This window comes from Octodon degus, unplaced genomic scaffold, assembly GCF_000260255.1.
Source record: "Octodon degus isolate 3935 unplaced genomic scaffold, OctDeg1.0 scaffold00058, whole genome shotgun sequence".
NCBI lineage: Eukaryota > Metazoa > Chordata > Mammalia > Rodentia > Octodontidae > Octodon > Octodon degus.
This window is the reverse complement of record NW_004524634.1, coordinates 7093033-7108750: the sequence shown is the minus strand read 5'-3', so window position 1 is coordinate 7108750 and position 15718 is coordinate 7093033. Positions and strand designations below refer to the sequence as shown.

General features: G+C 41.3%; 1 protein-coding gene across 1 annotated transcript; it reads right to left on the bottom strand.

The window, feature by feature from the left end:
• Window positions 1–608: 608 nt before the first annotated feature.
• On the bottom strand, window positions 609–7498 carry Mrpl19 (mitochondrial ribosomal protein L19). The gene is made up of 6 exons (XM_023718360.1): window positions 7388–7498; window positions 7109–7226; window positions 3558–3676; window positions 3081–3215; window positions 1111–1292; window positions 609–985 (listed from the first exon to the last, which is right to left on the bottom strand). Exons 1-6 carry the CDS (start codon window positions 7485–7487, stop codon window positions 764–766), a joined length of 876 nt encoding a protein of 291 aa, XP_023574128.1. The 5' UTR covers window positions 7488–7498; the 3' UTR covers window positions 609–763.
• Between the last annotated feature and the right edge of the window lie 8220 nt (window positions 7499–15718).

Here is a 15718-nt window from a genome sequence, read left to right as displayed (position 1 = left end):
TTCACCATGCTCTTAAAAAAAAAACAAAAAATGTCATTTATTGCCTCTAACTACGTTTCTGTTAGAGTTGCCCAGTTAACTCTAACAGAACCCAGATGCTTTAGAGTAAGTCTTCTGTTCAGAGAATTTGCTCATAACCTTAGCATGAACTTCTTCAGAAGTGCTTTTGTACTTTCAGGGACACTAAAACCACTCTGATCAAAGACTGTGATGTTCTTCTTGAAATGTTTGTGAAATAACAAAATCCTTTCATACTTGTTAATAAGCTTTTCCAAACTAAATATATTGTTCAGGAATGTATAGACAGTAAACTAAGTCACCAGGGAATGATTTACAGTCGGGATGACGTCTATCTAGGAGGGATATGACACACAGTTGTCTTCTTAGATCTTAGTAAATGCTCTATTTCCTAACCTGACAGTGGGCTCATTTTAATTCATGCTCTGTTCTATAATTATTTCATTCACAATTTAAGCATAACATCCCACCCATGTCCCCAGTTCAGGCCCATGCTGGCTGAAGCCCGTTCTGATGATGCTGTCTTCCGCTGTCGCTTTGCCTCCATGAAGGAATGAATACTGGAGCATTTGGCACGTACCTTCTCATTTTGTGTAATAAACTGCTATGAAAATTTTATTTTCTGAAAAGTAATTTACAAAAAGAATGCTTAATTTAAGGATTATGTTCTTATAAATAAAATTACATTGGTTTAATCCTCTGAAAGACGATACATCCTCCTGGAGTAACCAGAGGCTTCTCAGAATCAGGACTTCTTCGATGCTTCGATTTCATCCCATAGTGCAGCCTGAATTTTTGAAGTATCATATTCCCTCATCATGTCATACTCAAGCCACGGCTGACTCCACTTCCGAGCTTCCTCCATTTGTTCTTCAGTTAAACACAGATCAAATCGGATTCCTTTAATATTAAAATATGGGCGCTCCCAACGTTTGGACCAAGGCTTAGGCTTCATTTTTACTTTCAGCTAAGGAAAAATGAAGAAAAGGATGAGCTTAGGCTGCCAAGACGTAAGCCAAATTTCTCCTGTAGCTTTCACTGAGACAATTCTCTCTTACTTTATACTTTCATTGCCAAATGCGCAACCTGTACCTTATTAACAGGAACTTCTTTGTCATACTCTGGTGCCTCTGGCTTCATATTCACATCGAAAGTGCTATACTCAGGGAGGGCATCTCGTAAGTACAGCAAGCTGTCATCCAGCCGTTTCTCTAATTTGACCACCTGGATCTCATGGATTCGAGGATTGTACAGATCAAAGCAAATCTCAACACCTAAAAAGATAACATATTCCCACAATCTTAAGTCCAGAGGCCTGTAAATCTGTCAAAATAGTAAAAGCTGTTTTATAAAGGAACTAGTACAGCGTTTTTCAGGTGGGAAATGTGAGATGGCTACTAAAAAAAATTGAAAATTCATTTAAATAAAAACTAAAATACATAGAAAAATGAGAAAACCTAAATTAAGTCAAAAAAAAATGTCTTCTGTAAATACATTGTCATGTATCTCTTCAATTCTCAGAGGCATTTAGAGAAAGTATGAATACATCACTACATCATGCTCTCATTTATATCCCAATTACTTCATTAAAAATTTTCCCAAACTAACAAGACTAATATTTTTAAAAAAGTATAATTTTATCAGCTGTGAAACTATCTCATTCATATTTATTTCTCAATAAAAAGTAAATTTTTTTTTAAAAAGTATAATATTAAGTTTTAACTCTGGTGTAGAAGTTCCTCTTAAAGATGGCCCAGCCCATTTTTAACACAATGGCCTTCCACGTGAAGCAAGATAGGTATTACTTTGAATATATCAAATTAGTATTAAATAGTAATTTAATATATGCCAGGTAGGAGTGTCTTAAGAGGTTTTCTGAAATATATATGAAGACACATAAAAATCCTATTATGTATGATAAAGCTTCTAGTGTTTTATAACAGGATTTGATCCAATATTTACTATACAAATCTATTTTATTCTAAGCACTGATCTAAAACTGTGCCTATAGCAAATTAAAAATAAGTTAAAATCTTTTTCTCATAAAGCTTAAATTCTAAGTAGATGATAAAAACAAAACAAAAATGCCAACGAGGTAATTGCATATAGCAAGGACAAAGGGGACAGAGTGACGACATTGCTGGGGAAGGTCCACCATAAATAGTAGTCCGAGGAAGTCGCTCTGAAATGACATATTAACTGATGCAGTAAAGGACCAAGAATGCTCCAGGCATAAAGAATAACAAATACAAAAGTTCTGAGATGTTAAAAACCTGTGTGTTGGAAAAAGCAGGGATGAGCCCCATTTGGCAGGACCACAGGAACTTGGTAAGCAAGGTGCTTTGGCTTGAATGTGTCCCTCCAAAACACACGCTGAAATCCCCAGCTATCGTGGTATTAACGGGGTCCTTCGGGAAATGACGAGGGGCTCTTTCCTCATACAGTGTCTTAAGGAGAGGGACAAAACTTAGCTCTGGGCTATTTCTGTACTTCTCTCTTCCGCCAGGTGATAACCCCATATTTGCCCCCTCCAGAGCTCACAGCAACAGGCGCAATCTTAAAAGCAGGGAACAGGGCCCTCACCAGACAGGTAATCTGCCCTAATCCTGGACTGTTCAACCTCCTGACCTGTGAGAAGCAAACCTCTATTCTGTATAAATGAGAGCAGTCTGGGCATTTACTTTTAGCAGCACAAACAGATTAAGACACCAGGCGCATCATGGTGCTTATCTGAGTGTTCTCAAAAGTTATTCCTTAAAGAACTATCCCTACACGGCTTTATAGTGACTTGCTTCCTCACTTGATGCTGCCACGTTGGGGAGTCTAGTTCTAATGGCTGCTCACGCTAAGAAAAGAAGCCTCCGCGAGCATGCAGACCACCAGCTGTACTTAAGGAAGCGACCACAATTCCCAGTCCGTTCTAAGACCACAGACTCCCATTCTCTTACAGCATCTACTGTAATGAATGTTGACATTCAACTTTCAGACATCTTGTCTAAAGAAACAGAGAAAAAGGAATCCTGAGGTAGCATTTCCTAGACAATTAAAATAATAACACACACCTTGTCTTTCAATAGTATTCCTAAGAGTAAAAGTAGCTCCGAGTCCACTTCCTGATCTCTGGATACAAATTCCCAGAAACTGGCTGATTTTTCCTTGGGCATACGGGTCAGCTGTAGTAACGCGTAGTATGCTTCCTACAAATTCATAAGAGAATCAAATTCTTTTAAGAAATACAAAAACAAAAATAAATAAATAAATAAAATGTTGGCTTAAGATGTGGTATGTACATGTACCAACTCCCCAAGATGAATATACAGTCATTATGCATCACAAACATGTATTACAAATAAAAAATAAATGGATAAAAAAAAGAAATACAAAAACAAATAATGTTACTGGATAATTTACCTTCTACATATTGCACTGTCAGAAGTACCCCAAAAGGGTAAGAATACAGACATGTGAAGAACAATCTCTTATACAAAGAAAACTAAACCTCCAACTAACAAGGCAGAAAGAGTCCAGCTCTTACTGACCAACATAGAACTCTGGGATGTGGAGCACTTTTCTCCTTTCTAACATATCTTTTCTTTCTACTTGAAATTTCAGAGGATCTGTTCTTCCCCTTGGAGGAATGAATTCAGGACTCAAGAATCTGTGAAAATATAAATAATAAATGCAGACTTAAGCAATAAGAAAAAAAAATGTTGCTTTACAAAGAAATGAAGAATACAGTGTTGACAGATTTTATTCATTTTCTAAATTCTCATTTTGTTTTCATTTTTGGTTTTGTTTGAGACAGGGTCTCACTATGCAGTTCAGGCTGGCCTCAAACTCAGACCTATGTATCCTAGGCTGGTCTTGTTATTATTTTAATTGGCTGGAAATGTTATCTCCTCCTGCCTCAGCCTCCAAAGTGTTGGGATATGCCACCCTGCCCACTTCATTTTCTAAATAAGCTAATGTTATTTTTAAAGCTGTTCTTGTAAAAAAAAATTGCTGATACTCATCATAGCTAACAATTAGAGTACTCCTGGCATTTTATTAAAAGCGTCCCAAAACATGCAAATAGCTACTATGATTTAGATCTTAAATGTCCACCCCAAAGGCCCATGTGCTAAAGGTGTGGATGCCAACCTATGGTGCTGCTGTGGGCTCGCGGGGATGGTGGGACCCAGCCCTTTCTGTTTCCTGGCCAGCATGGCGTCAGCAGTTTCACCTATCATGCACTGCTGCCGTAAAGTACTCTATCTCCACAGGCCCAAGGAGAAAGAGACAGCTCAAAGCAACCATGTACTGGAAACATGAACCAAAAGAACCTCTCCACCTGTAAGCTGAGTACCTCGGGTATTGTATCACAGTAATGAAATGCTAACACAGTAGCACAATGTAATCTTACAGCACAGGTAAGTTTTGTGTCATCAGACAAAGAAACTAAAGCTTGAAGAGGGCAAATAACTGACCCACTATTCTATTAGCTATAAATCTGTCAAGCCAGATTTCAGTATAGGTATGTCAGTCTCCAAAGCCTATGGGTCTACCCAAAGACTTCACACTAAGCTAAATTACAGGAAATTATGCTGGAAAAGACATGCCAATTGCACCTTGATTTCAAAATTAACATTCTTATTTTCTTTAACTGCTTTTAAACTCATTATAAAGCATTAACATATTGAAAAAGTGCATTACAAGAAATATGACCCTGGCACTAATCTCAAGAACCAAATTATCAACATAGTTGGAGCTTCTACAGATCCTTCTTTCTTCCTATACTTAATTACTATCCTAGACTTATGACTAGGGCTAAATTTATTATAACATTATAGTTAATTATTTTCTTGATTATTACCAAGAATTTTTTTCCTTTAATTTTCTATTTTGAAATTTTTCAAGCTCATCAAAGATGACATAATGCAAAAAAACCCACCAATCTATTCTTCATCAGACTTTACCAACCACTAAAACTTTGCTCTATTTGCCTATTTCCGAGGCCATCTGGAATGTCAGAAAGGCATGTCATTCATTATTCAACCACTAAGAAGGCTTAATGCTGAGAACAAGGACTTTCATCTACATTATCATAATACCTTTGTGACAGCTAAGAAAATTAGCACTAATTCCATAACGTACAGTGGTACTTCAGTTCATAAATATAACCTTAATGCTTTTCTTTCCTCTGAGAGTCAAACACCACACTGGTCACAAACTGAATCAAATTCAACAGGCAGATTCAATGGTGACCTTTGGGGAAGATTTGCTTCTTTTTGTGATCAATTGAGTTTGCTACCAGAATGGTGGAAAGAATTAAGTTTGTGAGCTAAGGTATCACTGTAACTTAACACCTAGCTCATATTCAAATGTACCCACCTATTCCACAAAGGTCTTGTATCTGCTGCCCAATTCAAGACATAATCACAACTCATGCTTTGTGTTTGGGTTTCAGTCTCTTACACTAGTCTCTTACTGGTATTCACTAGCTTCATATTTTTACAACACTGATTTTTTTTTTTTTTTTTTTTTTAAGTTAAGGCATGCTGTGTTATGGACCATTGCTGGATTCTAGATTTATTGTTTCTACATCCCTAAACTAAGTTTAAACATTTTTGGTAAAAGTATTGCAGAGATGATGAGAACACCTTATTCTGTCATCATCTGAAGGAAATACTGTCAGATTGTACCACTTTTGGTAAAAAAATAAGGTTTCAACATTGGTCAAAGGAGAATGGCCTTCCTGCATTTCTTAATTCATTTACATCTCATGCATAAACATTTTTATGTACTACATAAGGGCCCCTACATAAGGTGGTTTTTTTACACATTTGTGAAATTCATGTAGGTTTTTAAAAGTTAGCTTTGTCTCATTCACTTTCACAACCATGTAATAGTCCAACGTGTGATTAAATTTGCCTGTTCACCTATATATAGGCCAGCTCTAAACCTCTATTACAATACTGTTACACTCACTCCTAGACAAAGTCCCCTGTATAAGACATTAGTTACCTTATGTACTCTGCCTACTAGGTACAAAGGTGTATACAACTTCAAATGGATTAAATTCTGCCACGTTGTTTTCCAAAGTATAAAGTTACATTCCCATTTCACTAAGTTTTATTAAGCCTTGGGCTTGAAGAGTCAGATACCTTGCCAGGTACTGAGGTGCAACACTGTAATCCCAACACTCTGGGAGGCCCAGGGCAGGAGGATCACAAGTTTGAGTGGGCAACTTAACCAAGACTATCTCAAAATTTAAAAAAATAAATGAATAAAATAATAAATGCTGGCGATTTTGCTTAATGTAAAGACTCTGGGTTTAATCCCCAGTCCTGAAAAAAATGTGAGGAAGAGGCAGATTCTTCACACAAAAAATCAGTTTATAAGGAAATAACTTTTTAATCTGTAGGTTAGTGTTATAGAACGTTTTATAAAGTTTTAATTTTTTTTTTAAAGCCCAGAAAAGACGCACACCAAAGTTTTCCTCCTAAAACTGCCTCGTCAAAGAATGTTTTCACCTAGCTGGGAGGAGAGGAACAGGTCTGCAATCCCAGCACTTGGGAGGCTGAGACACGAGTCCAAGGCAAACATGGACTACAGAGACCCCGTCTCAAAATAAAGACAGACAGACAAAAATGTTTTCACCAAGCTCTACAGAAACGGCTCAGCTAAGTCTTACTTGGATTATTTAAATTTACACGAAACTCCCGGGTTATCAACAAGTCATATCAGTGAATGAGAACTGTATTTGCACTGCTTGGAAGACCACAACTTAGACCCAAATCTGCGTTTCACTACTGTACTCCATCTGCCAGGAGTGCCCTCCAAAGCACGTTAAATTTGGGCCGACTGATTGCTAGCCAAACTAAGGGCTTTAGGGAGACAGGATTGGCCCCGGATTGGGACTACGAATACGCGGCGTCCCGGAGCGGAAGGCACCACGGAGGAGAGCGCTTCAGGCCCGGGGTCCGCTCCTCCGGGGGGTCCGCTCCTCCGGGGGGTCCGCTCCTCCGGGGGGTCCGCTCCACCGGGCCGCCCGCGGTCGGGCAGGGGCGAACAGGGCCAGCACACGGCCGGCGCCCCGACCCGGCCTCACCTCCTGTCCTCGCTCGGCGCTTGGCGCTTGTCCACGATGACCGGTTTCTGCGGCGGCCGGAAGGCGCCGGGCTCGGAAGGCCCACTGCTCTGCTGCCGCGCCGGCGCCGGGCGGGCCCCTAGGAGAAACCCGCGCAGGTTACGCCGGGGCTCGCAGAGGCCCACAGCTCCATCCCCTGCGGACGCACAGCGGGGACGCCCGGACCGCCCTGAGCGCCTCCCACCAGCCTGACCCTGGACTGCTCCCGTTCCTCGGCGAAGGGGCGCCGGCTCCACTTACAACGTGCGACAGAGGACAGCCCAGGAAGCAGCACTCTAGACACTGGGAAACTCATGGCCGAGCCCAAGGTGGCCCCGTGTCTGCCAACACAAGCCGCCATGCTGGCTCGTACAAGTCAGGACTACAACTCCCAGAAATCAATGCGAGCAGTCGCAGCAACCTGCTGCACGGTGGCGGCTGTTAAGGGACAAAACAGCTAACTCTCCACCTTGGCGTTCCCTATTGGCTGTCCAGGGAGAAGTACATTCTTTCCTAAATTCCCCATAATGTGTCAAGTTGCATTCCTCATTCTTCCACAGGATATGCTCAGAGACTCTCTGCTTCAGTTCTCTTAATCAACTGTTTACACTTTCTCAGGAAGCCTTTCCCATATTAAAGCCCTATTGTAGACTCATTCCTAGGAGTTACTCCCATTAGCTGCTCATATCGCATTTGCAATTTCCCTCACATAATTCTTAGATTGGTATTTAACTCTTCTGTTATTCTCTAAATTCTAAGAGGTGAGACCCAAAGTCTTTTTCTGTCTTTTACCTAGCAAAAACCTGCTCTTCACTAACCCTTCCTTGAATGCACAGCAAGGGGAAGAAAATAATTCCTGGAACAGCTTCTACAAAGCCCCTTAACTTACAGAGAGCATTAACCGTTTGATAGACTAAAACTTAGTTTTGTCTGGGAAACTGGAAGAGATGTAACTTTAAAAAGAGTACATTTGCCCTGGGTTCCATCCACAGAACCAAAAAAAGAAAGAAGGGAAGGTAGGAAGAGGGAAGGGAGGGAGTAGAGGAAAGAGAGGGAAAAAGGAAGATGGGAAAAAGAAAACGCTTTCAGAAAAGTAAGCTACTGAAAATATTTAACATTGGAATAATGTGATTATCAGGCATTCCAATTGAAATAATACCCAAATATATCCCATATTCAATATAGTCATACTGAACACATCATATTCACCTCTTAAATTCCTCCCCAGTAATAGCCATTCAGGCAGTGGCTTCAATATCCGTTCTGTTGCTCTGGCCAGAAGTCCCAGTGCTCTTCTTGATTTTTACCTACACCTTTCCCTAGGTAAAGTTTCTAAAATTATGCCTGGCACTATCAAATATCCCCAAACTTGTTACACCTTCTCCTCTTCTTGTCCATATTTCTAACCAGGTCACTGTCCTTTTCCCTAAGGATCAGTGTACATCCTTGTACTGCCTTCTCATTGGTAATCTTCCTCTAGTTACCTATAGCTCTTCACACAAAAACCAAAAACATAAGCCCACAAGGTGGTACACACCTGAAACCTCAACCTCTCAGGAGGCAGGTAGGTGACAAGCCTGGGAAATTTAGTGAGATCCTGTCTCAAATCAGTAACAATTTTTTTAGTGAAAAGGTCAGAATGTAACTCATTACTATAAGAACACCTGCAGCCAATTCACATTACCACCAAAACCAAAGAAAACATGCCTACTTCTTCTTGTCTTTCCCCCATTTAAAGTTTTCCATAGTTTGGAAGTGGATAAAAACTAATTCGCAAAAGCAACCCATCTCTGCTTACCATCCTGAGGACAAAGGAGTTGGCGAAACAGGGTGATGTTTTGAGGATGACATTCCCGGTGCTGTGAGGAAAGAGCCTTCTATTTTAACTGCAGCTTTGCTGATAGAATAAGAACCTCCTATAAATAACGAGGAGCCACACAATAAAAGTTTCAGATTAATAACATTTGACTACACTGACCACCCTGGAAGAGATATCAAACACTTAAGGAAGAGAAGAAGGAAGGAGAAACTAAGATAACTGTGATATAGTAGTGGTGAGGATTCTTTTGTATTAAGTATGCTTAGAACAACTTGCTAGGACTGGTACTACAGGTGGAGAGAAAGAAATGTCAGATCTTCTCAGGAAGGTGGCAGAGGGGCGGGGGAGATGGCTCAGTAGAATAAGTGCTTCCCTGGCAAGCGCAAGGGCCTGAGTTCAATCTCCGGTTCCGCAAAAAAAAAAAAAAAAAAAAAAGGAAGGTGACAGAATCCACTGAACACTTCCAAATCATCCCTGCTGCCTCAGAAGGATGAAAGCATAATTTTGTAAGCTTTTAAGGAACTGATAGAACAAGCTTAATGATCCTATTTCATTTTCACCTATATCCCTGCTTAGCCCAAATCCATCAGGCCACTTCGACCTCTTCTTGGAATGGAGAACAAGTACTTTTAAATATTCCATTCACAGAGCAAAATCAAAGAGCACAGAATTGGCTCAACTATTTTATGAGCTGGTTACAAAAATAGAACTTTATTTGTCAGAGTATTTTATACTCATGGGAAAAAGAATGTGAGCATGACATGGTGTTCAGCCAAAGAAATAAAGTGTCCAGGCAGCATCCTCCTGTAAAGTTGTTGTGACATTAAGAATTTTGTCTGTTTTTTCCATTATTGCATCATCCATGTCTATTATAGTACCTGGCATTCACTATATTTTCCAAATAAAATTGAGGTAATGCATTAGTAAAGATTTTGGATAGATGTCAGAATCATAATAAATTCGTCGTTTCTAGTTTTCTTGAGGAATGGCTGAAAAACAACAATGTCCGTATATATAAAGTGTATGCGATGAAATTGTGAAATCATGACCATGACCAGACTAATTAACTTATCCATCGCCTCATCTAGTTACCCTTTAAAAAAAAAATAAAGCTTGTTTTCCTAACAATGTAAAGATACCAGCAAGAACATGGTCCTTGCATTAATACATCCAGAGAAAGAACGTCTTATTAAAAGGAGGCGTTCATCATCACGATAATTTACAAAACAGAATTACAATGAGAAAAGTTGGCCAGTGACTAGCCAGAAGAGAAAGGAGGCTTCTCCGTGTGATTTGGGGATTTGCAGGCTTACTGATGAGACATTATGGTTTATAGCTAGATGTCCTCCCTGATGTCCATGCCTGGATGTCCCTGCAAAGCCTCATATGCTTATAGGTGGGGCTTTGGGTGTGGGGAGCAGCTGAAGCTGGACATCTATCACACTTGTGGGACTAAAGCAAGACCAGCCCCAAGAACATGGAGCACCCAAGGAAAGCCACGTGAACAAGTTGCTGGGCAGAGGGGTTTCAGTTGACCATAGCCTTGCGAGTGTATAAATAAATATGCTGCAGTCATTCGGCAGTTCTTTCCTTCCTACCCAGAGAGGGGGCTCCACCTGACCTCAGCTTTGGATATCCTGACTCCTGGTTGGTCTTGACCCTCCACGTTCCCCCCTCTGAAGTTTTAGGAGCTGTGCTGGATGCGACATTCAGGGAAGTGATTGCATCATGGGTATGTGGTACTAATCAGTGAATTACTCAACTGATCTAATGATGAGTTTATAGCTAAATGTGATGTTAGGAGCAAAACCAGGTTGGACAGGGCAGGTTGCTACTGGCTGGTTTGGAAGGGTACATCTCCCTTCCTCGATAGCTACTTCCTTCCCACTGTCATGCCATAAGGAAGCCTCTTCTTCCATGCTGCCCTTTCTTGGAGACAGCCAACTATGGGCTGTTATGATTTATATCTAGTTGTCTCTCCAAAGCCTCATGCAATCATTAGGGCAGGCTTCTAGTATTTGTGATTAATTCATGATCCATTGCTGGAATTATGGGTATGAGTGCTACACCTGCCCTGGGGTGAATAATCTACATACAATATAAAGAAGGGAGAGAGGCTTGCTAGCTGCCACAGCTGCTGCTCCTCCCTTTGCTCTTTGCTGTTTTCGACCACCATGAACAGTTGCCCTTTTCCATGTGTCACTCTGTCTTGGAGCCAGCCAAGTGTGGACTGAAACCTCCACTAACTGTAAGCTAAATAAATCTTTCCTTCCTTGATTTGGGCTGTCAGATATTTTGTCCCAGCAACAACAGAAAAGTAACTGAGACAGACCTCTACCAGCTGTGAGCCAAAATTAAACCTTTCCCCTTTAGAGTTGTACGTATCAGGTATTCTGTCTCAGCAAATAATTTAAGACAGATTTTGGAACCAAAGAAATGGGGTCATTGCTGTAATGTTACCTAACCATGTTGTGTAAAAGCCTTTGGAACTGTCTCTGAGGAGAAGTTTGGAAAGGTTTAGAGATGGTGGTTGGAAAAACAGCCCAACAGTGCTGTGTGCCAAGTCAGGTAGGAGATCCTACTCAGAGATCAGAAGATCAAGATGTTGACTGTAATTCAGCCAGAAAAGACTAGGCTCAAGAGTATTCGGTTGAGAAAAGGAACTATACTGACAGTCGGGTTACAAGCTCTGTGTACTATACCCTGGAAGAAAATTTGTCAGCATTTTTCACACGTTTAGAGACTTGTTGGAAGACTGAGATTGAAGATTTCAGACTAATTAATCTGGAGGAGGAAATGTTAAGACAGCCAAACATTTAGGCTGTGGTTTGGTTACTGTCCGGGGCTTTTAGCTGGCTGTATGTTGTGAATCAAGAGCAAACCACCCAACAGAATGATTTAAAATGTTTCACATTTTGCTATAATGAAAGCTCCTATAAAGTTGGAGAAAACAGTTGCTGAAAAGATTAGCATTAAATATAAGCAAAGTGGTTTGAAATAAGACCATAGAAAAAAAGTGTCTTGGGAGAATGTGACAAAATCCCACTCTTCTCAAGCATAGAATTGCAAAGGTATAGGCTTTACTTTGAGAAGAGAGCCCCAGAGCCTCATGCTCCAGAATGGCAGCTGTGGAGCGAATTTTTCCCCTGGATTCTGTTCACCATGCTCAGACATCCAGTCACTCAGAGCCCTCTGCAACCAGCAGCAAAATGGAAAGGGGCCAGGAAATTGCTTCAGCAGTTGGCAGACCTTGGAATCATTCAGATGATTCTGGTTTTACATTTGTGCAAAATTCAGGTTTCAGAAGGCTTCTACACAGATTTCAGAAGGCCTAGAAGGCCAAAAAGCATGCCTCTGAGAGGCTAGTGAATAAAGCTGTGAGAATGAAACTGAAAGTTCAGGGGAGACCCAGAATACTGGAAAAGCCAAGGATGTGGACCATCTGAGCAAAATCAGCCCCAGAGAGGTCATGACAGGTTCAGTCACCACTTCAAGCAGTGCCTACTGGGTGGGGGTGCTTGGTGTGGCAAGATCACATCTTGCCATGGATTTCCCTGGATGCTGGACACAGAATGATGGGATTTAACATGTGCCCCGCTGGATTTCTGCTGTAGGAACGCAAGTTCAGGCTCTGCCCAGAAACATGACAGTTTGGCAAGATCCTGTCTTGATATGGAGGATAAATAATTGGGCTAAAATGAGGCTGAGAATCATTGAGTGCCCCCAGAGATGCGCGAACTACAGTGCCTTCTGTGAGCAAACAACTGAATAAAGTAAGTAAAATAAGCGCTTCCCTGGCAAGCACAAGGGCCTGAGTTCAATCATCTGTTCCACAAAAAAACAAAACAACAACAACAAAAAAAGCAAAAATCAAATCAACTTAGCATTTATTTTTGTCTCAGCAATAAGAGAAAAATAATCAAGACATTTAGTTTGAAAATTCAGAACCATGTGAAATATACATTCTACTATTTCTCTCTGACTTCTAGTGACTGCGTAGTTTGGTCCTTTATTTCTGATTCACTTTGTCAAACCTGTTATTCACAGTAAGAATGTTCACTAAAACCAGCCACTCCACCAGGCAAAAATATTGTGTGAGAAATTAGAACATGCATTGATCTGAAATGTGTAAGACAGAGGAAAATTGTTATTTGGTATATATAGTTTAGTTTTTATTCAACATGTTACAAAATGAGATTTAATAAAAAGACCAAAGTACACATCACCTTCAGACTCTGCTGCTTGTTCTCTCTTTGCTTCCACGCTCTCCTCAGCTGGGGCAGCAGAGGTGGAGAGGGCAGCGCCTGCAGCTCTGCATTGTAGACAAGGCTTCCAATGTTGATATTGGCCAAAACGCTGCCACACTAACATCAGCTATAACAAAAAGTCATGGGGATACTGGGAGAAGAGAATTTCCACAAAAACAGAATCTGCCTGTAGAAATATCTAGAATTGTCAGGGTTGGGGGTTGTTCTTTTTGATTTTGTAAAGTTCTATCTTTTCCTTTTTGTTTTCAAGCACTGGAGGTTGAACCAAACTATTTGCAAGCCCTTTTCAGAAATTTTACTGTAAGACACAGTCTTGCTAAATCACTAAATTGTTTGAGATGAGCTCAAATTGTGATCCTGTTGCCTCAGCCTCCTGAGTAGCTAGGATCAGAGGCATGTGCTGCCATACTCAGCAAACTGTTAGGGTTTTAAAAAGCAATAATCTCTGTCTTGTTGGACTCACTACTCTGGGACTTGCTTTATCCAAGATTTTGGAAATTCTGATATAAATAAGGTAAGACAGTTGTGAATCCAGGGTGCTTCCAATAGGAATGTCGTTTATCTTAGGTTAGGGCAGGTGAAAGGGGCCTCCAGAGATGACTTCATTTGTTTCGCAGCACACATGAGTAGAGACTAGCTAAATTATCACAAGGACTTAGCAGAGGGCTACGGTCGCATCTCAGTGACAGAGCGTGAACTTAGCTCACACAAGGCCCTGGGCTCTATCTCCAGAATCAAAAAAGTAAAAGTTAGTTTAAAGACAAACAACAAAGGCAGATCCAATAACTTGTATGCACAGTTTGAGGCTAGCTAAAACAGCGACAGCAAATCGCAGTAGAACCATTAGCCCAGCAAAATTATACAGTTTCAGAGTGATGTATTCAAATCTTTCCCGTGCTCCTACTGTGTGCTAGACCCTGCACTGGGAACTTAGGATATAAAGACTTGCAAGACTAGACTATGTTTACATACTAGTAAGAATATATAAAAACATGTTTTTATTTCTTGCTATCTCTCTCCTTAACACATGCGTTTTCAAAAGCCAATTCACTTGGCCCTTTTCCCAAAAAGCTTTTTCCATCACTCCCGCTAAGTTCACTACTGTATGCTCTCAAAGGACCTGGTGTATATTTGTATTAAGGATTTATCTTGAAAGATGTAATTATCTTTGGTTATCTGCCTTTGCCTTCAGACTCAGCATTCCCTCAAATGAGGGTCATCCCTGTTTTCACCTCTGCAATTTCAGGCCCAGACAAACCCTGTGGTGTACTAGATGTTGCTAAGTATGGGCAGAAGGGACGAAATACTCTGCTAAGTGAATGAAGGGCCTAAGGGGTAAGTCATGCTGTGCTTCTCCCACCTGCCACTGGCTTCCTGTACCCCTAGATGAAAATCTTACCTGTGCAGGACTCTCTGTGACCAAGACCAGCTTCACAGTTCATCCTTCTCATTGGCCCCAGCACATCACCACCGCAGCGCGCAGTGCTGGGTGCTTTGCAGCCTTTCTCCGGCAGCACTTGTTTCTCATAAGGTGCTACCTCCAGGTGTCTACACACACACATCACCTGCTATGATGCACCTTCTTGGCACACTGAATGGAAACCAGAAACCACTCCCCACTCTCTCACAGCATGCTAGTTTTCCCTCACATGCTTTGTTGCATGTGGAGATCATCTCACATTTTTCTTTCTTCAAGGAAGCTTTAAGCTTGTGGAGAGTAGAAAGTGGCATTTTTCTTACCACAGTAACCCAGTCCCTGGCACAGAGCAGCTGCTCAGTAAAGTCCAGCCAATGGGATGAATCGAATGCAGGGAGCTTACTGACCAAGAGCCTTGGGGATGACAGGCAGTGTCCCTGGCCAGTTCAGCAGGTGGTGCTTCCTGTACACACAAGGTCCTGTGACTTCCCAGCCCTTGAAAGCTCCAAAGAATCATCAAATCCTTCCCGATTTAAGAACATGATGGAAGAAAACTTCAGAATCAGTGCTCGTGGTATTTTATCGTCATTTCTGCAGTGCTGGAGATCGAAGCCAGGGCCTTCACACTGAGCTACATGCCCAGCTTCTCCCCTCTCCTTTTTAAAATTCTGAAACAGGGTCTTCTTAAGATGCTAAATTGCCCAAGCTGAGCTTGAACTTCCAATCCTCCCGTCTCAGCCTCCCAGAGCACTGATTATAGCAGTCCTTGCTCCCTTGCAGTGGAGCCCTTGGCGTGGACTCAAGTGCCTGCGATGTGTCCCATAATCCTAATCAGTGTAAGGCAAGAGGCTCTTTGACCTTCACTCCCTGTGAGGTCTTATGATCATTCCCAGCCTCAGCAGTTGACTTTGCTGATGTCCTTAGCTATTGCCTCAGTCTCCGCACAGCTGCCACGAGTAACTAGCTTGGCACAGACCAGCTGGGGACGCAGAGGGGCTCTCCTGCATTCCATTCTTTCATCTGTGTTTTCCAGTTAAAAAAAAAAAAAAAAAAAAAAAAAACCTATTTTGGTTTTATAATGGAAAAGC

Coding starts and splice junctions, on each gene's coding strand:
- Mrpl19 (XM_023718360.1), bottom strand. CDS start 7,487: ATGGCGGCTTGTGTTGGCAGACACGGGGCCACCTTGGGCTCGGCCATG. Junction 7,227..7,387: donor GCTGTCCTCTGTCGCACGTT/GTAAGTGGAGCC, acceptor GGTTTCTCCTAG/GGGCCCGCCCGGCGCCGGCG. Junction 1,293..3,080: donor GAATACTATTGAAAGACAAG/GTGTGTGTTATT, acceptor TTATCTTTTTAG/GTGTTGAGATTTGCTTTGAT.